At 47.2% G+C, this 20,807-nt stretch overlaps 1 protein-coding gene across 1 annotated transcript; it reads right to left on the reverse strand.

Annotated features, from left to right (window-relative positions):
• Positions 1-2,170: 2,170 nt before the first annotated feature.
• Positions 2,171-19,198, reverse strand: FBXL16 (F-box and leucine rich repeat protein 16). The gene is made up of 5 exons (XM_075011028.1): positions 18,494-19,198; positions 14,280-14,788; positions 6,545-6,629; positions 5,812-5,875; positions 2,171-2,344 (listed from the first exon to the last, which is right to left on the reverse strand). The coding sequence occupies exons 1-5, from the start codon at positions 19,196-19,198 to the stop codon at positions 2,196-2,198; spliced, it is 1,512 nt and encodes a 503-aa protein (XP_074867129.1). The 3' UTR covers positions 2,171-2,195.
• Between the last annotated feature and the right edge of the window lie 1,609 nt (positions 19,199-20,807).

Genomic DNA, 20,807 nt, shown 5'->3' on the forward strand with positions numbered 1-20,807 from the left:
TCAGTCAGTTGGGCGTATGTATGGGATGGAATATGCACATGTACATGGAGCTGGAAGCAGGCTTGCTACAGCCTCTTTCAAAGCAGCAAATGGAGCAAAAGTGTACTGGCACTTAAATGAGGAGTGTTGGAGCTCTCCCCAGGTCTCCCTACCACCACCAAACCAAATCAAATCAAAGAGCCTTCATCCTCAGCAGACTAAAAAGCCCAGGTGCTGAGAGCTAGCTTAGGCCGTGGACAGTGTAACTGAGCTGGACTTTCCTTTCTCAGGCCCCAGTTCCCCCACTGACTGCAGCACAGGGGACATACTTCAAGCACCCAGGTTATGCTTAGGAGCCAGGTCTTTAGTAAATTCCTGATGGACTGAACCCTGTAGAGAACCCTGCTGGCTGACATTTAGATGTAAAGAGTTCTTTGGAGCCAAGGCCCAGCAGCAGAGATGGTGATTTTATGGGACAGGATGAGAAAGCTCTCTCTCTCTCTCTCTCAGCTAGAGCAGTTTCAGAGTGCTACTTCAAGCTCCACCGGCATCTCTTCCTGGCTGCTCCCTTCCCATAAACTGGGAACTCTCAGCTGAGGCCAGAGGCCGAAGCTGGTGCCTCTCACTGAGCTGGGGCAGAGAAGGACTGAGTGACCCTGATGTGTCCTCACTCCCTCTGATATTCTTCCATACCCACCTGGGATATACTCCACAGTTTGGGGCCTGCTGCTCTAGATCCCAGGCCAGACTGATTGATGTGCTGCCAGACTGCCCTTCCCTCTGTCCTAGAACTGAGCTGCCTTCAAGCTGGTCCTGTGGAAAGATCCTGCCACATAGCAAGCGTAGCAGGACACCACAGGTTTCTCTTCCCTGTTCCAGCTTGCAGCTAGAGAAGGGAGATAGATGAAGAGACTCAGGGTGATGAAGGAGAGCTGTTCTAGGCTCCCAACTCCCATAGTCAAACTTGTACTCCAATAAATGCATGTGCATTGGATACAAAGCCACACCACCTTCATACTAGAAGAGAAATGGAGTGGGGCAGAGGGCTGCCCCCATAGGCCCTCCCAGCCCTGTGTATTCCACAACCTACCTTACCACAAGACTGAAGCAAGCAAGCATGCTAAAGCTGCAGGCTGTTCTGAGAAGAACATCTTATTAACAAAATGAAAATGACAGTAGGTGATTGTCCCACTCCAGGTCAATGGACTTTGGGGCTATTGGGTTTTCAGAGGATTAGGTGGGGAGTTGGGTTTTGTTTGTTTCTCAGGAAATTTGCTCGTGAATCCATGCTTTCAATGAAAACAAGACAATCATGGTCAACATACCAGCTCCACCTTCTGGAGAAGAAGGCACCTGGCCTGCCAAAAGCCTCAGAATGGGCTCCATACTTCTTTTTAATAATGTTGGTCAATTCATTGGTTTAAATGTCTCCAGCGTGGCAAACCCTGCAGCATTCTGCCGAAGGAATTAAGAGAGAAAGCAAATACATGGCTTCAGGTATTCCATCCTTTTTTCTTCAAGTCTCTCTGTCCCTCAGGAGTCTCTTCTTAGCTTTCTGGCTCAGATCTCAATAATACATGCCATGGAAACACTGGATTCAACCATCCCAAACCCAGAAAGGAGAGGGTCTCCAATCAGGCCTCTCCCCTGACTAATCACCAAGCACACCCAGAAGCGTGAGGCAGTCAGAAGGAATTTCTAACTGCTGCAACATGTGACATTGGGTAAAAGCCACCTGGGGCCCAGCAGTGCAGGGGAACACCAAGTAGGACATGAAACAGTGCCACCCAGTCCCAACTCTCCAATTGTGGTCATTTGTTTTCTTTGTTTTGTTTGGCTGTATTTTTTAAATGAATGTTTTTTTGTAAAAGGATAGACAATTACAAAGAAGCTGAGAAATGATGGCAGCGTGGAAACTTTACAAACTTTGCAGAGAGATTCTTGCGTGGAGGTTGTGTCTTATGGAACAGGCAGATGCCCATTGTTATGGAGACAGCAAATATCCCGCCCTCTAGGCGTATTCTTCCAATGCATTGATGTGATTGATTAACTCCTGATTGTGGTACACATGGTGAGTGGTTTAAATCAACAGCACTGTTAGCATCTCTCCCAAAACATCACAAAAATAAAACAAAATAGTAACTCTGGTTATTTGATCAGTGCTTGGTTGGAATTGAAGGTGACATCTCTGAAGGTTGGCCAATCCTTGGGACTGCTCATTCGATCACCATGCAGCACGGCAGGTGCTGGGAGAAATACTTGAACAGCTCTGGAGTGGCACCAGGACAGTTGGTCAGCTCCAGCTCCTCCAGGTCTTGAAGTTGGACAAGGCCTGAGAGCCCAGTGGTTGTCAGCAGTGGGCAGCCTGAAACCAGAAGGTGGAAATGTTCAGTTAAATGAGATACTATGATGTACTACCATCTGAAGTAGACACAGAAGAGCTTAGCCATCCCTCTTTGGGGAGTGGGATTGCTATAAGTCAAGGCCATCTCTAAATACCAGTTCCAAAATAGAGAATAATGCCACCACTCCATCACCAGTCTCCCTCAGTTGTCCCTTGCATGTCAGCCCTGTCACTTACTAGGATCATCTCAGCATCTCTCATTGAATTAATTTCCTGCTCTCACAGGGGCCTCAGGCACTGGTGAACCTCAGTCCCTCCTATTTTCTGACTTGGCACACAATAATCCAGGTTCCTGAGGGCTTCAATGATTTTATCTAACGCTGATAGCTGAAATTGGTGTGCAGGTGCTGAAGGATGATGGTAGCCTATAAAAGACTATAGGATGGGACAAGATGATCAGGTGATTCTTCTGGGCCTTAAACTCTAACTACAAAATCCTCTCAGCAGTGAGACGCAGGGCTCAGGTCACTGGACGTGGACTTGAGTGGCTTGCACTACCCAGCCAAAAACACCAGTGTAGGTAGTGGTGGAACTTGGACTCAAGACCGTCCACCCTTCCTGGATGTCAGACCCTACAGCTGGTGCCTGGATGTCTACATAGATATTTTTACCCCCATAAGAGGTTTTGTTTTAAAATAAAAACAAAAACAGGTAACCCAGGAGGTTCAATTTAAAATCTAAAAAGGTTCACCAGGTTTAAAATCTTTAATTGCAGATGTTTTGTTACTGAATGGAGTAACATGATAGGTGCCTAGTAAGAGATCTTCAAACCCAAGATCTTCAAATCAAAGATCTAGTTACTGATTCAGATCCGATATTTGAACTTAGACAATCAAAGGATGGCTAACAAGGGCATTTGGTCTTAAATTGAAGACAAGAGTAACCAATTACTGATAAGATCTATGAGAAAGGACTACATAAACAACAGTTTGAAGATCTCTTAGTAGGCACTGATGATGTTACTCTGTTCAGTAACGAAACATCTGCAATTAAAGATTTTAAACCAGGCGAACCTTTTTAAATTTTAAAAGGTTTTGTTTTGCTGCATTATAGAAATAACCTAAGACAGCAGAGATGTCTGTGAGCGAAGACCTGAGTCTCTGATGCTGAGGAGAGCAGCTGCAGCATGCAATCCCATCTGCAGATAGGAGGATCAATCCCACCCAAAAGGCATGCACAGCTGCCCTAAATCAATCCACTACAGGGCATGAGGTGTGGATCTGATCTTCTTTGTGCTGGCATTATTTTGTGGGTGTTAAAGGAGTCACTCCTGATTTACTTCACTGTAAATAGCACAAACATCTATTGTCCCTAAGCCTCATTCAGAACACCATTAAACATAAAGTGACTAACAGGAAACCACTTATGCTATTTTCTGATTCAGTCATCAGAATTTGAGTGACGCTCAAAAGTGCTGCTGCTGTTTTGCTTCAGCAGGAAACATGATTTCTTGCAGAAACCAGCAGAGGGAGCAGTAAGAGCAATGGAGTAGGAATAGCTCCATGACCATACCTCAAAAATTTCCTCTTGACCGAAGCCAGTCCTTCTTTCAGATCCACCACCATCTCATACTAAATGAGAGATCTGATCTAACGAATGGTGATTATAAAGGATTTATATTAGAAAAGCTGACTCATGAACATGAGATAGAAACACTTATTGTTGTGACAAAGAAACTGACCTGAGGTTGCTCCTAGCTTCTGAGGACTGTTATCTCAGTGAGAGTCTTTGGGCAGGTCTACGTTACAGTGAAAGGCCAAATTAGGGTACGCAACTGAAGCCACATTAATTACGTAGCTGGAGGCGATGTACCTTAATTTGAGGTTCTGTGCCATCTCCATTAAGAGAGGTCGACGGGAGCATTCGTTCCGAGCGACTTCCCTTTTGCCCAATGAGGAGCAGGAGTACCAGTGCTGGCACAGGTGCCCCGTAAGTTTGATTTAGCACATCCCTATCAGGCATGCTAAATCAAACTCTGGAAGATCAACCATGGCAACTTCGATCTTCTCAGAAGGTAGATGTGTAGAATCATAGAATCCTAGGGCTGGAAGGGACCTCAGGAGGTCATCTAGTTCAGCCCCCTGCCTAAAGCAGGAGCAACCCTAACTAAATCATCCCAGCCAGGACTTTGTCAAGCTGGGACTTAAACACCTCTAGGGATGGATATTCCACTATCTTCCTAGGTAGTGCATTCCAGTGCTTCACCACCCTCCTGGCGAAATAGCTTTTCCTAATATCTAACCTACACCTCCTGCTTTAACTTATGCTGTCCTGTGCATCTGGGTCCTAGACAGGTCGACTGATAGTTCTGTTAGTGCAGCAGATCAAATGAAAATATAAATACATTAAAGGGGCTTGAGTGGTATAAACCATGAACAGGTGCAAGGGCAGGGGAGTGTTGGCACCAAAAATGTCACATTCACATGACACTCACTGTGGGAGAAAAAAATTTACATGAGGCTACACCAATAGGCTATTGGGGAGAGGACTCGGTGACCCCTTGGAGGCCTTTCCAGTCCTATTGACTTATGGCTGATGAGAACCTTTAGATTCTATGGGATGGGTTTGAGATACTCATGCTCCTGAGTTTCTCCGTGAGACCTTCCTTAGTAATGAAGAAAAGGTCCAGTGACAGAGCAGGGCAAACACCATTAATACACATTTGCACATCCATTCCAGTAAAACACTTACAGGCAACTCAGAACTCTTTCGAAAACACAGATTCTGATTAAAGCTACTTAGAAAGGTGGTGATAAAACTCATGCCTTGAAGCCTGAGGTGGATAGCAAGAAATGAAATCCTCTGGCTCAGACCTGTGTGAAACTGTCATGAATTTTAGTGAGTGGGATTCACGCTGATCCAAGAGTGAAATTTGGCCCTGTGGGTCTGATTTTCAGACATGTTGAGCACTTCCACACCTGATATCAGGCTGACTGGTGTGTGCTCAGCACTTCTGAAAAACCAAGCCCCAAGAGTTCAGACAGAAGTTGGAAGTGCTGTTGTCCAAAGTGAGAGATTAGCTCTAGTTTGAGTCCTACTGGGAACACAGGAGAAAGCAAGTGGAGTAACAGCATGGAATATTCAGGTGAAGGACATCCTTCAGCTGTTTGGACTGGCTTCCTCCACTGCTGCCTTTCCTCAACACAGAGAGTGGAAGGACAGGTCTTCTCCTTGTCCACCCTGCCTTTTGAAGGATCTCACCAGCCTCCTGCAATCATCTTTTACTGGACAATTTTGCCTTCCAGTATGGGTAATTCCAGGCTGAAAAAGCATCCTCTAGTCAACCATTGTATCATGACCCAGCAACATTCTCCTGTGACATTGCCAGGACTATCCCTTGTGTTGTGTCCCTATTCCCAGGCTGATGCTTCCCCCTTTCCCAGAAACCAGTCTATTATTTCCAGAATAAACCAGTGTTTTGATCTCACCAGCAAGAGACAACAGGCGCAAACTTCTCATGCCCAGGAGATGCTTCAGGCCAAAGTCTTGGACCTAGAATAACAGAAGAGGGAGCAAGTGATCCTGGACTGCCAATGCAGAATGAAAAGAATTATCTCTACTTTGCTTTTCAGTAGCAGCTTTCATTGGAAGATCTCTAAACACTTTGCAAAAACCAAAGAATTCAGCCTCTTCTCTTCATTGTGTGCAGCTATCATTTCACTTTGACTGAAAGGGAAAATGAAGCATAGAGATTGTATGTCTTGACCAACGTCAGAGCTAAGATAGACCCTCAGATCCCTTGACTCCCAGTTCACTGCTCTAACCAGTAGACAGCAACATTTGCTACTTGCTAACTTACCAATCATCTATTTGTAATGAGCCATTTTGCTCTGCATCAAATGCCATGTATTCTATAAGCTCCACATGCATTCCCTGGAGATGTTTTAATCACTTTATCTACATTTGATAATAATAGTGCCCCTAGCCAATTACTATTATAATCAAAATCATGTTACTTATCACTGACATAGCATGTTTCACCCATTGATCTCAAAGCATAGTAGCTAAGACAGTCATTGCAGAGAGGAAGCAGAGGAAGGGAAGATTTAATGGAGGAGCCTTGTTCTAGTGGGTTAGTTGGTCCTTACTGGAGAGATGCTTCAAAGGAGCTCTAGCCCTAGCAAGAATCACAGCTAGCATTGTCTTTCTTTGTTCACCAACCTGGCAGCACCAGCGAAGATACAGGTTCCTAATGGATGACATGGTGGATAAGTAACTGAGGCCAGTGTCTGTAATCCGCACACACCTGTGGACAGAAGCACAATGTCACATGAAAGATACCAGTAGGCAAGGAAGGTGGAATCTTAGCATCTCCCCCAAACAATTCATGACTTCAGAACTGGCTCCTCTGTCTTGATAAGAAAGGGGAGAGGTGGGCCAGACAAATGGAACAAACACTCCCCACTGACATTCAGATACACAGGCATCTGGTGGGGAACAAACAACCTCCCTGTGTTCTGATGTCTAGCTAACAAAAAGACATTCAGCTTCAGGTATCATTAGTGTTTTAATGCTGTTGCATCATCCTTCACTTCCCACTCCCCCTACCCTCCGCTTTAAGAAAACTGGAAGGCTTAATAAGCCTTTTGCCTCTCTGGCACATCATCTGCAACACAGGTCGTGGATAATTTATAGTTACCTTCATTTGATGGCTGTTTGGTGGTGCTAGGTAAAAGAAGTCTCACACAGAGGTGTCTACATTACAAAAACTACTACTACAATTGTCAGGCAGTTCAGATGGGTGGGCAAAGATCCTGAACTTTATGCCCATGCCTGGAGGGTGTCTACAGAGCCATGATCAGGCAGTGTCCAGGAATGGTTGCACTAATGCTGCCCATGCCTTCCCTAATCTGTGGAAAAACAGAATTCATTCCCAGAGCTGTCAATCCAAAACTTTTCATCAGCATTAGGCATTCTGAAAAATACAACTAATCAATAGTGACCTTAGTACTAGTGGGCTCTCTATGGTCACAACATAGGGAACTATCTGAATCCTATTTCTCTAGTGCTGGAGAAAAACAAGATTTTAGGGTGATATTTTCACAGGCAATTGAGGGCACCACACACACACACACTAAGACAGAACAAGAAGCAAGGCTATGACTGTAGAGCGAGACCCAGAACCCCAGGAGGTATAAGGCAGTGAAGCTCAGTAATTTCACTGATGCTATGCCATCTTACATCAGCTGAGGTTCAGACTTGGAGAGGTTATTGAAGAGACTCTGTGATCCAAATCAGGTCAGACCAGATAATCACAGCAGGTGCTCTTTGTTGCAAGATGACAGGTGACTTTAAGGAGAGAAGGGACCACACACACCTGAGCCATGATTATCTGCTTCTCAACCTCTATTGGCGGGACCTATGAAGGATCAGGTGAAAACTTCAGGGATACCTGGGCATTACGAAAGGACCGAGAGAGCTCAGTCTGGTAGCTGAAGCCCTAGGGAGTGGATGGGGTCACTTGAGTCAGGGGACAAGAATGGTACTCCAAGGGAGGGAGCCTGGGTTTCCAGTGCTCTCTCCTAGAACCAAAAAGACTCTCAAAAATACAGTAAACCCTCGAGCTACATGGGGGTTGCATTCCTGCAAGGGATGTGAAACTGATGAGAAGAGAGAAGTTCCTTCCCTCTTTCGCATTCTTTTATTTTCTTCTCTTTTCTTTTTACATGTAACTCAATTAAGTTGTAGGCATCCTTCAGTCTGCATAGACTATGGATCGCGCCCTTTAAAGTTTCAATTGAGGACTTCATTTACAGCGTCTATTGTGACTATGAAAACCCACACGAGAGTGACAGTCCTTGCTGCATCTCTTGCAGATGTGGTGGGTGTCTGGCAAGTCCTTAGTGTGCTTTCTGTGTGCTCGCTTCTCCTCTGCTAACTGTCTGATCTTCATCTCACCCTTTTGAAGGCCCTTGTGTAACCCCTGCCTCCATCTGCTGTGGTCATCCGCTAGTTCTTCCCAGCTGTCCAGCTCGATGTCTACCTCTGTGAGGTCTCTCTTGCAGACATCTTTGTAGCGCAACTGGGGGGCGTCCAGGAGGTCTTTTGCCAGAGGCTAGCTCACCATACAGGATGTCTTTTGGAATCCTTCCATCATTCATCCTGTGGACGTGGCCAAGCCAGCGGAGCCGACGCTGCCTGAGGAGGGTGTGCATGGTTGGGATTCCAGCTTGCTCAAGGATGGCGGTGTTGGTCACTCTGTCCTTCCATGATATTCCAAGGATGCGCCTGAGGCAGCGCAAGTGGAAGACGTTCAGCCTCTTTTCCTGGCGGGCATACAGGGTCCAAGTCTCGCTGCCATAAAGGTCCAACGACAGGGTGTCAGTGATAGTGGACCCGAGGTAACCGAACTCGTGGACGACCTCTAACGTATAGTTGTCAATGCTGATTGATGGGGATTCAGCAACATCCTGACTGAGTACGTTTGTCTTCTTTAGGCTGATGGTAAGCCCAAAGTCCTTGCACGCTTTGGAGAACTGATCCAGCAGTTTTTGAAGCTGGTCTTCTGTGTGAGACACTACAGCAACATCGCCTGCGAACAGCATGTCTCTGATGAGGACTTCTCGCACCTTAGACTTCGCTTTCAGCCTTGCAAGGTTAAACAGTTTCCCATCAGATCTTGTGTGCAGCAAGATGCCCTCTGTTGAAGATCCAAAGGCATGCTTCAGGAGGAGTGCGAAGAAGATCCCGAACAATGTTGGAGCAAGCACGCATACTTGTTTGACGCCGCTCCTGATTCTGAAAGCATCCGATAATGCGCCGTCATATTGGATGGTTCCTCTCACGTCTTCATGGAACAACTGGATCATCTTGAGTAACCATGGAGGACAGCCTATCTTGTGAAGCAGTTTGAACAGACCATCCCTGCTGACCAAGTCAAAGGCCTTGGTCAGGTCGATGAAGGCTATGTAGAGTGGCTTTCTCTGCTCCCTGCACTTCTCCTGCAGCTGCCTTAGAGAGAAGACCATGTCAACGGTAGACCTCTCTGCACAGAATCCGCGCTGCGATTCAGGATACACCCTCTCAGCAATCTTCTGGAGTCTGCCAAGGATGACGCGAGCGAACAGTTTACCAGTGACGCTTAGGAGGGAGATTCCACGGTAGTTGTTGCAGTCGCTTCTGTCTCCTTTGTTCTTATACAACGTTACAATGTTAGCATCACGCATATCCTGTGGAACCTCACCCTCTTTCCAGCACAGGCACAGTAGCTCATGTAGGGGTTCCAGGAGTGTGTCCGTGGCACATTTGATTACCTCTGGCGGTATACCATCCGGACCAGGGGCCTTTCCTGCTGCAGTGCTGTCGATGGCTCTCTTCAGTTCATCCACAGTCGGTTCTTGATCCAGTTCGTCCATTACTGGTAGGAGCTCGACGGCATCAAGGGCTGCGTCAACCACAACGTTCTCGTGTGAGTACAGCTCGGAGTAGTGCTCAACCCAGCACTCCATCTGTTTGGTTTTGTCAGCAATGACTTCACCAGATTTGGATTTCAGAGGTGCCATCTTGTTCTGGGTGGGTCCTAATGCCTTCCTCATACCCTCGTACATTCCTCTGAGATTACCAAAGTCGGCGCAGGTCTGGATGTTGCTGCATAGCTGGAGCCAGTGGTTGTTGGCACAGCGCCTGGCTGTCTGCTGTACTGTTCTTCTGGCCTCTCTAAGTGCTTCCTGGGTACTCTGGCCTGGTGAGCGTTTGTACTCCAGGAGTGCAGCGCGCTTCTTTTCAATGACTGGGATCATCTCATCGGAGTTAGCTTTGAACCAGTCGTTCGTGTTTCTAGCTCTTCTTCCAAACACCAACAAGGCCGTGTTGTAAACTGTGTCCCTCAGATGTTGCCATTTGGATGTCGCATCAGCACCCCCAAGGCCACTGCACAGATTTTCCTGGAGGGTCTCTCTGAACTTTTCAGCTTTCTCCAAGTTTACCATCCTTCTGGCATCAATGCGGGGCCTTCCAGCAGGTTTAGAGCAGTACAGCTTCTTGGGTCTCAGCTTGAGCTTGGAGCAAACTAGCGAGTGATCTGTATCACAGTCAGCACTATGATAGCTGTGTGTCAGAAGGACGTTTTTGAGGTTATTACACCTAGCGATGACCACATCTAGTTGATGCCAGTGCTTTGAGCGTGGGTGTCTCCACGACACTCTGTGCTGTGGCTTCGTTCAGAAGAATGTGTTTGTGATGCACAGATTGTGGTACGTGCACAGTTCAAGGAGACGCTGTCCATTGTCATTCATTTTTCCCACACCGAAGTGTCCTAAGCAGGAAGGCCATGAGGCCCAATCAGCTCCAACTCTTGCATTGAAGTCACCCAAGATGTTCAGTTGTTCACGAGCAGGTATTTGCACTACAGCAGCACTAAGCACGTCATAGAACTTGTCTTTTACTTCTGGTGTGGTGTACAGGGTTGGAGCATAAGCGCTGATCAGGTGGACGGGACCGGCGCAAGTTTGGAGCATGATCCGAAGAAGTCTTTCTGATCCGCCCATGACTAAATCAACCATTTGCAGAAGGGTGTTTCTGACAGCAAAGCCAACACCATGCTCTCTAGGTTCTTCTTGGGCTTTACCCTGCCAGAAAAAGGTGTAGTCCTTTTCCTTTAGAGAACCCGAATCTGCGAGTTGCGTCTCTTGCAGTGCAGCGATATCAACTCTGAGCCTCTTCAGTTCCTCGTGATGACAGCGGTCTTGCGGGTGTCACTGATGGCCTGAAGATGTGCAGTCAAGCCGGTCAGCATGGTCCACACATTCCAGCAAGCAAGCTTGAATTGTTGATGTTTCTCATTTATTGTTGATTTTCTTATTGGTTTGCCTGGTGCCCAGATTTCAGTCACTTGTCAGGTTCAGGAGCCTTAAGCCTCACGCACCCAGCGAGGCAGGTGAACTGTGGCGGGACAGTACCCTATTGGCTGGGGGCTGCCCAGCTTGAGGTGGGTGGTGACTGTCCAGTGAGATGCGAGGATCTCTCCCACCGTCGAAGGCAACCCCTGGCGCTCGTTCTCTACGCCAGTCAAGCAAGAGCTTATAACCGGTATCTGTTGCCTCCCGTGTTGATGCAACGCTGTTCAGCGACACCGGAGTACCTTTCCAGGCACGAGCCTGGGCACTTATTATGGAGACTCTGGGCTGCCCAGACACCAGTGTCCCCCTCTCGGCTTTACTGATATAGTCCAAAGGAGAGGATAACCTCCACGTCTGGTACCAGCTCAGCTGCAGGAGTTGTCGGAACAGTGCCAGAAGTTGACACCGAACCGCCTTCGGACTCCACTCCGGGATTTTCTGTCAGGGTTTATTCCCTTAGCCTTTCTCCTTCCCAGGATAACCCACAAGGCAGTGGGGTGTGGAGAATGTGGTTAAGGATCCCGCTACTTCATACCTCTCTGTCACCGCGAGTCACCATAGCTCCCTGTGGAGCAATGACCTAATATCCCCAGGACCCTCCTCCCCACCTTTCACCGCCCCTCTCCCCAGCTACCATCACCATAGGACCCTCCCCAACCCACTACCCGCATCTGCTCCCATGTCCGCCCTCCTCACTGCACTGGCCCCTCTCCCCTCAGCTGCTCTCAGTGCCCTCAGGTCCACTTTCCCCCATCGCTCTTCAGGCTCCTCTCTTCAGAGACTCCTTTTCCTGGTAGTGCTGCCTTGCAGGGTACAGGTGGAACACCATACCCAAGCTCCTCTAGGACAATTAACTCAATTAATTATGTTATAGGCAAAGAAGTATGGGTAGAAACCAGGAACTAATAACTATAAGCTATGCATTTCCTATCTACAGGTCTGAGACAGAGGAGAGAGAGCCATGCTCCATCTGCAGCTGAGGGCAGCTATGAAGGAACTGAGGAGAGTGGCGCGCACTGGGACTGCACACATGCATCCCCACTCAATGCTGATATGAAAAGTCTCTGTGCTTAAGTGCTGGGCGAGCCCAACACCTTCCATGAAGCACCCACGGGGACAACACTTGAAGAAGAACTAATCTTCTAGGTTACTCTGGCTTTCTTTACTTGAGCTTCCTTCTGCTATACTTACTGGTTAACACACCCTTCTCTGCCTGCTGTCACTGCACCTCTTTAGCTATGAATGGCTAGAAGCCTTCCATTCAGTAGAAGTGTCTTTCTTTTTTGAGAGACTGGCACTGGATGTTTTATACCTTTATGACTGGCCCATTTCCTGGCTTAAGAAAGAAGCTTCCAGGGAGCATCTCCATGCAATGGAGTCCTATGGCTAAGGAAGGAGGAATCAGATTAGGTCAGTCCTCCAGTATGGGGCCAATCTTAAACCATCTTGCTTTCACTCTCCAGAAGGAACCTCCTTCTTGTCTGGGAGACCTGCCCCTTTTTCCTCTGTCACACAAGAAAGCAGCAGACGATGGGTGACTCAGAGAAACAGAGATGGTGAGGGCAGGAATGGTAAAGATGGTGCATATGAAAGAAGATGCTGGCAGAATAGATGGGATCGAAAAGGAGTATGCAGCAAGGTACCTCCTGGAGACCTCTTATATGGCATAAGAGGGAGGATGGAAGAGCAGGGGGGAAGGAGATTGGCAGCCAAGTTTACCTGTGCTGGTATCCATCACTTTAGCAATCTCAAAGCCAGTTCCTCAGCTGCTGTATATCAACATGGCTCCACTAAATAGACCTCTGATAGGTTACAGTAACTGTAGATCTGGCCTGTGGGCTTCAAGCTTCAGTGGGGTTGACAACATTATGCAAGGCACTGCATAGAGCTCTCAGCATGATGCACAGTGTATTTAGTAAAGACCAGCCAGTGGGTACAGAGCAGATGCAAACCCTGCAACCACATAACTCCAGCTAAACATTTCTGAGGTGGGTCAACAAGTTTGGGTCATTTTCCTCCTCCAGTTCCACTGCTCTTTCATAACACTTTTTGCACTAGCATGAACTGATGCACTAGAATAGCAGCAGGAAGGCCTGTTGGATACTTCTGCTTTGACAGCAAGCTAGCTATGGAAGAAGACTGTGCTCATTTTGCGTTTCCTAGTTCATGTCTGCTGGCTCCAGAAGAGGTTCAGACAAATTAGGATTGAGCCTTCAGGCTTAGGTAGGGTGGGTTACCTCTGAACAGAATCCTAGAGAGTGTTCTCATCTTGTGTAGAAATGAGCCTGAAGAGCAGACTTCTGGTATAAGTTTTACAAAATTGATAGGAGTAGCGCAACAGCTTGGGTCTGGGAATTGGTTTCAGGCCCATCTCCAATCATGTGTAAAGGCCTCAGGCCAAAAGCAGGATGCATGTCCCCCAAAAGCTGGTAACCATATTACCCCTCCTTTTGTTCTCCCTCTCTTCCACCTGCTCCACTCTCCCATGCACATACTTTATTTACTATTTCATACATTGCCCTGGAGGAAGGCTCTTCCATTTTGAGAAGAAACCATGGTTGGGGCCTTAATACCCATTTTAGTTCACAATTTTCCAAATGACTTTCATATGCCACCCTCAGGTGGGGACTGAGAGGCAACAATGACCCAAACACGCCAGTGACATTCATTCATGGTGTAATGTGTGAGAAGGGAGTACAAGAGCATTTAGACTACAGCCATTGATTAGCAATTTCTCCCAACAATTCTTGCTGCTAAGCAGTAAGTGAGGGGCAGCTTACTGTTACTACAGTGCCAGCCTTTCCTGTGAGCAGGTGCTCTAAGGAATGGACCAGGATCTTGACCTATCCTTACTTCTCTCATCAGGGTGTGTTATAGGGGAGCTGAAACAACCATTCTAATCTCAGCATCTCCCAGCAGCAAGACCTGTAGTGAATGGTAAGCAATGCAAGCTAGGTTCCCAGATGCTTCTGTCTCGGCTCATCACGCTAGGAATTACTAAAGCTCCCAGATGCCCCATCCTTGGATGGATCCTGCAAAGGATTCAGTTGTGCACCTACCTGTCAAGCACGAGCTCCTCCAGTTTATGCAGATCACAAGCAATATATTCCAGGGCCATGTCAGTGATCCGAGGGCACCATGACAAATCTAAGCTCCTCAACTTTCGCAGGTTCTCAGCTACCAGCTCCACCCCATCATCAGTCACCTTGGAACAGCCAGAGAGGCTCAGCACGCTCAGGTTGGGAAGGCTGTGCACCATATTGACCACACCATGGTTGGTGATCTCCCAGCAGGAGCTGAGGCGCAGAGTGTGGGTGGTGTAGCCCTGCTTAGCAGTAAAGTAAGCCAACGCCGTGTCTGTCACATGGTAGGCCTGTAGGTTGAGCTCAGTTAAGTTGGGTAGCAGTTGGGAGATGGCAGCGATGGCATCATCAGCCACATTGATGCAGTCGCTAATGCTCAAGGAGGTGATACGAGAATTCAGGCTTGACCACAGGCCAGCTTCTGTGAAGTCATTGCAGCCAGAGAGTTCCAGGCGTACTACACCCTGCATCTGCTCCAGCATCACCTGCCAAGAGAGCATGGCACAGGGAAATCCTTTCACCACATTTCACAACCTTTCAGGCAAGAGAGACCACAACATCATCTGGAAAGCAATAAGCTCCTCAGCCTATTGCGGGGGGGGCTGTACCACCTCATTTAATGAAGAGCTGTTGGTGGGGCTCAGGGTGCATACGAGCACTGGGAACTATGCCAGATAATCTTATAACCACCTGACATGCTCTCAACAATGCTGCCTTACATACAGTGTCCTGTGTAGAGGCCAGATGAGGCACCATGGAAAAGACTCCCTTCCCCACACCCCCACCTCCTGGCCTCTACTTAAAATCTAGACCGGTATAGCTGTGGCACTGTAGGATATGAAAAATCCACATCTCCTAGTGCTGTAGTTATGCTGGCCTGTGTACTAGTGTAGATTCAGCTACTGTAGGTCAGCAGAAAAATGCTTTTATCAACCTAGGCAGCATTGCTCATGGAAGTGGTATTTCTACAGCAAAGGTGTTCCATCTGCACAGACGATTGTTAAAGTGAGAGAGCATGTTGGTAATGATCCATGATCACAGGTGTCACTCAGTACAGTGAGCTCTGTGGCCTTGTCTACTTTACAAGGAGTTATGTTGGCATAATGTTGATGACATAACTATACCACTCTTGTCACCATAGTGAAGACATTATCACAAAGCTCACTCCAGTTGAGGAATATCTATGAGCATATGAACATTCTCAGCATACTCTCATGATTTAACAACAGCTATGGAAAACCCCTGATGAAAACTTTTGAGCCAGACACTGTCAGGCATATATTGCATTCAAAACAACAAATAAAACCCAAATGTTTGATGCACACAGCTGAATCTCCAACATAACATTACTTCAGCTTCCAGGTCCCCTGCCCACAATTTCATCTAGACACTACAATCCCCTTCATTCACACTTCCCCTTTGGGCTCTAGCTCATCCCCATCACCATACTACATTCTGAATAATACATTACCCATTCACCACTCAGGCCAAAGCATCACCTCTCTCCAGCCTGCCAATGGACAAGACACAAGGCCTTTTCATACTTTGACCTTTCCACCTAGCCCAATGGCCACATCCTGCCCCATCATCTCTGCTCTGCAGTCAATTCCATGTGTGCGGGGAGCCTTTCTTGGCACCTCCAGGAAGATATATTAATGTCCACCTTCCACTTGTGTGCCCTTCATTTGCATTAGTCACTAGGTAACATGATGCAGCCTTAAGGAGCCAGGATGTAGCCAAAGAACCTCCCCTTCCTATGCCTGGGTCCCACACACTGCTCTGGTAGCAGTCACCCACTAGAGTATACCAGCTTACAAGTCTGGGAGTTTCTTTACAGCCTGGCATTCATATCACAATGTTTACTGGCCTTTAATTCACCCCAATACCCTCCTGATGGGTGGCAGAGATTCTCTGCCTTGTAGCTGAAGGCGGCAGGAAAACTGGGAATGGCCTTTACCAGCACACAGGTATGGAGGATACTGCTGGCATAGATAAAGACAGCAGGGTGGATTTTCTGCTAGTGGAGCACTGCTGAGGGTGGGCTGAAAAAGCAGAGGAAATATGGGGCCAAGGCTAGCCTTGGAAATGTAACTACACCTCTCTTGTGAATGTAGTAGCAGTGAATAGGAAGAGGGTGGTATCCTTGTAAATAGTTGTGAACCCCCTTGTGGCACTCACTGTGCTCTCTGTTTCATATTCTACCAGAAACCAGATGGAGTAACAGGATGGACGTAGCTAGGCCTAGTATGTTTGTATATGGCTCTTTGGAACCCAAGTGTGTTTTTGTGATTTCTTTATATTATTATTGTTCTAAAAAAAAGCAAAAAACACACAACCGTGGCAGCCTGGGTACATTGAAAAAATTGTTCTACTGGAGCAGAAAATGGGTTAAGACTCTGCAGACCTGGGGTCTATTGCCAGTTCAGACCATGGCCTTTTGGAAGGCCCCTTGTCAAGTCACTTAACATTTCTGAGTCTCAGTTTTCCCAGGTACAAAATGGGGAAAACAATACTTGCCTCCTTTTCACAGTGCTTTAGGATCTGTGTATGAAAGGTCCCGAAGAAAAGTAAAGTAGCAATATTATGATGGCAACAATGTTTTAAAGAGCAATGGAGTAAAGGGCCTTTACTTTGCCCTATCAAAGGGTTGTGCCTGGCAACAGATTTGGATTGGAATGAAGCAAAGAACTGGAGGAAAAGATCGGGAATCACAGAGTTTAAGGCCAGAAGGGACTGGATCTCAGATTGTCTGACCTCCTGTCCATTAGTTGACTGACATAACCCAGCATCTGCATATTAACCCAACAACTGAACTCAGCCCAAAGGATTATAGCCAATGGGAACCTCAAGGGTTTTTTGTCAAAGGCAGAGAAAAGCAGGGATTGATATGCGCCAATGCCCAAAACAACTAGAATTACAGAGAAATGATTAAGTGAGATACACTAGATAATCCTGGCAAGTGACCTTCCCAAGGACACTGCCAATCTGACCTATGGGAAATTCCTTCTCAACAGTATATCAGGAGATCAGCCAGACCCTGAGCATGTGAACAAGAACCAGGCAGCCAGAGCCCTGCCAATCTTAATGGTTCAGAGGAAGATCAACTTCCCACCTCAGCATACATTGGAATGGGGAAAATCCTTTTTGCCCTCTGCAGTTGCCAGTGTAAAACTCTGATGCATAAGCTTCTAGAAAGCTAAGCAAAATGCTGAAACTAAGCCCCAGGGCTGTTGAGTCCTGCCACCTAGGGAGGAAGAGGGGGGCTCATCACAGGGACCTTGCTCACCTCCCTATGCAGAAGTACAGTTCACTGCAATGACTAAGGAATGATGAGACTGTCCTTCCTTGGTGATCCTCTTAGACTGATTCAGTTGACTAAGGGTGAGTGTTATATCATGCCATGGAGGCTTTCTCAGCTTGATCCCAGTCACCAGGTGCTCATTTCTTGCTACTCCTTTGGGCTGAGTTCAGTTGTTGGGTTCACTATGCAGATGCTGGGTGGTATCAGTTGCGTAATGGACAGGAGGTCAGACAGTCATGAGATGATCTGGTCCCTTCTGGATATAAACTTTATGATTCCCCATCTTCTCCTCCACTCTCTGGCTCCATTCCAAGCCAAATCTATCACCAGGTACAGCCCTTTGATAGGGCAGGGTAATGGCCCTTTACTCCATTGTCCTTTAAAACATTCTAGCTTCAGAATTAAAGGACTAAGTTTTCTCTTGCACTGCACTACACTACAGCAAGTGACAGTCTGGGCAGCTTAGGCAGATACTCACACAAGAAAACAGAAAGGTGCTATGCTGAACTTCTAACTGAGGCACTAGCCTAGATTTTAAGTCAGTTGGATTCCCGTATGTGATTTTAGACAATTCACTTAAAATCCCCACAATAACAACTGTCCAGCTGTGCTGTAAGTGACCCAGAAATGCCAGGCATGGCTCACCAAAGAGCAACTGGTATATTGGATATAATTCAGACTCCAAGAGAGGCAGGATTGTTTTAGGGTCACAAGGGATAATGGATGGAATTCAGCAATGATAAATTAAATGAGTTCTATGGGGTCTTGCCAAATAGAAAATTGCTGTCTTGCCCCTGGAAACTAGTCTGCACTGAACAGGAGTCTTTCATCACTCATCTGCATCTCTGTGGTTCCCAGAAGCCAGACAGGGGGCAGGAAAAAGACCTACCTCAAGCCCTGCGTCCGTGATGGTTGATCTCTTAAGGCTCATGGACTTCACCCCTTTCTTGGACAGGGGATAGTTGTCAATGAACTCACAAATGTCCAGGTCTGAGACCCCCACCAGGCAGAAGCTGTCAAAGCCCCGGACGGCAAAGCCTTGGAGATTAACAAACTCCTTCTCGCCACTGGCCAGGGTGTTGTAGAGCTCTTTGGTGTGCAGCACTGGTGTCAGGCCTACCCAGAACTTGGACTGGTACAGGACCCGCCGCCATACCTTACAGACTTGGGCCAGGATGCATTTCTCACAAGCTGAAAAGTACCAGAACAAGCGATTGAGGATCTTCTCATCCACAGCCAGCTGCCTTTCCGTGAGGGATTCAGGGAGCCTCTCTGGGGAAGGTTGCTCATTTGTCAGGGAGGCCTCACTCAAATTCAGTCCCACCATGGAAGTTCCAGAAGGGGATGGCACCCCAGCCAGAGTTGCCAAAGACAGCGGTGATGCCAGACTAGGTAGGGTCAGGTCACTGTGATTAGATAAGGCTGGACCGATAATAGCAGGCACAGAAGAAGGTTGGCACAGCCGGTTTTTCACTGCTGGTGTCCCTTTGGTGATGCTGGCAGAGCCAAGTCCATTGGGCTGGGTGGGGATCTTCACCAGTCCATTCCGGGGTAAACATGGGGTCTTGATGTCACCAGCACTCTGGTTCGACATCTTCAGTCGCTCTGGAACACAAAGCAGAGAGGTTAAGGGACAGTTCTCCCTCCCAGATGCTTGCCTGGAGACCCACTGGAAGAGGGGGGTGACTGACATCTACACAGAGAGCCAGGGCAAAGCTAGGATACCAAGCCAACTGTCTAGAGGGACTCTTAAGAATCTCACTTTGTCCTGCACCCTCTTTGTGTGTATTACATCATCAAAGACTCCCACTGACCATGACCTTAGCTGATCTACCTGGTATCACACTGCTTGAAGGGCAGTGTGATACAGTGGAACTGCCCCTAAAGAACAGTTAGGATATCAACGCTACAGGACTGCAGTTACCTGGCTGAAGCTCTTAGTTTAAAAAATGGCCTGAACAAAAGGACAGGGAGGATAGTCTTCTAGATAAAGGCTATGGCTGAGAACCCGGAATATTGAGGTACAGTCCTGCACTGATCACATACAGCACAGCCGATCTTAGCTTTCCTATGGTGTCCATTTCAGTGGCCTCTAAGTGCTGATTTGAATGTTTTGGGGGTTGCAGAGGGTGCAGAGCAGGGCAGTACCTGCGTTCATGTACCCATGAGTGATACAGATCCAACCCAGACACTCTCATTGTGGTCGTGAGCAAGTCATCTCTCTGCATCAGTTTCCTTCTATAAAACTGAGATAAGTATAATGTCCCACCTCACTGGTGGGCATATACGGGGCGGGGGTGACTTACCTGACTCTGTCTCTCCTTCATAGTAATAACATGCATGTTTCATTTTCATAGCACTTATAAGAACAACAACACACTTAGAAAGGTACAGCAGTGTTGTTAGCCCCATTTCTCAGAAGAGGAAACTGAGGGATAGGGGAGGCAAATTTTGAAAAGCTCATTGTGAGTGTCATGATTAGAACCGTGACTTAGATCTAAGCTATTCATCATCAGTGAACAACTGACGGTAAAGTGAATTCAAAGGAGCTCTGACAAGTCACACAAGTCCTGGATCTGCTGCCCTAACATTCCAGCTGCACTACCTCTAATAACACTGAATTTATGTAAGAAGTCATCTGCCCACCACTTTCCACAAACTTACATAGCTCCAAGACTGTTGAAAAGGAAGTGCTACAGATGATAAGTCCTATATCATTAGAGGGCTGAGGGGACACCGACCCTAAATAAAATCATCACTCAATGCAGCAGGACCATTCATCAAGGAGGAACATGTTCTGTCTCTTTCCAGCTGCATCCCTCACTTGACCATTAGCCCTGCAACACAAGTCACAACACTGTCGGCAACAAAAGGAATTGCGTATCCACCATGACTAACTGCATGGCGTAGGAATCCCTTGGGAGGCCACCTGCGTCCTTGTTCTCTTTCCACAGATGGAGGAATGCAGACCCATCCTGACCATAGCATGATTCAGGGTGGCCACCCCAGACTCCTCTTAAAGGTATCACGCAGCACTCAGCAAGTCACTCTTCACTTTGGCTCAGTCTGTCTGGGTGTTAATACAGCACAGCACTTTCCATAGTATCACTCATGGGACACTGAGAGGACTTTAATGTGCTACAGAAGCAAGAAATGAGACACAATAAAATGTGAGTCAGGCTCTAGGGTTGTCTCCATAAACA

The sequence above is a fragment of the Carettochelys insculpta genome, chromosome 16, assembly GCF_033958435.1.
Source record: "Carettochelys insculpta isolate YL-2023 chromosome 16, ASM3395843v1, whole genome shotgun sequence".
Lineage (NCBI taxonomy): Eukaryota > Metazoa > Chordata > Testudines > Carettochelyidae > Carettochelys > Carettochelys insculpta.

What these genes read in the sequence shown, in the direction of transcription:
- FBXL16 (XM_075011028.1), bottom strand. Translation starts at nt 19,198, where the DNA reads ATGTCGAACCAGAGTGCTGGTGACATCAAGACCCCATGTTTACCCCGG. An exon ending in TCACGGACGCAGGGCTTGAG is followed by an intron (nt 14,789 to 18,493) that starts GTAGGTCTTTTT and finishes CTCTCTTGGCAG; the next exon opens with GTGATGCTGGAGCAGATGCA. An exon ending in ATCTTCGCTGGTGCTGCCAG is followed by an intron (nt 5,876 to 6,544) that starts GTTGGTGAACAA and finishes CTGTTATTCTAG; the next exon opens with GTCCAAGACTTTGGCCTGAA.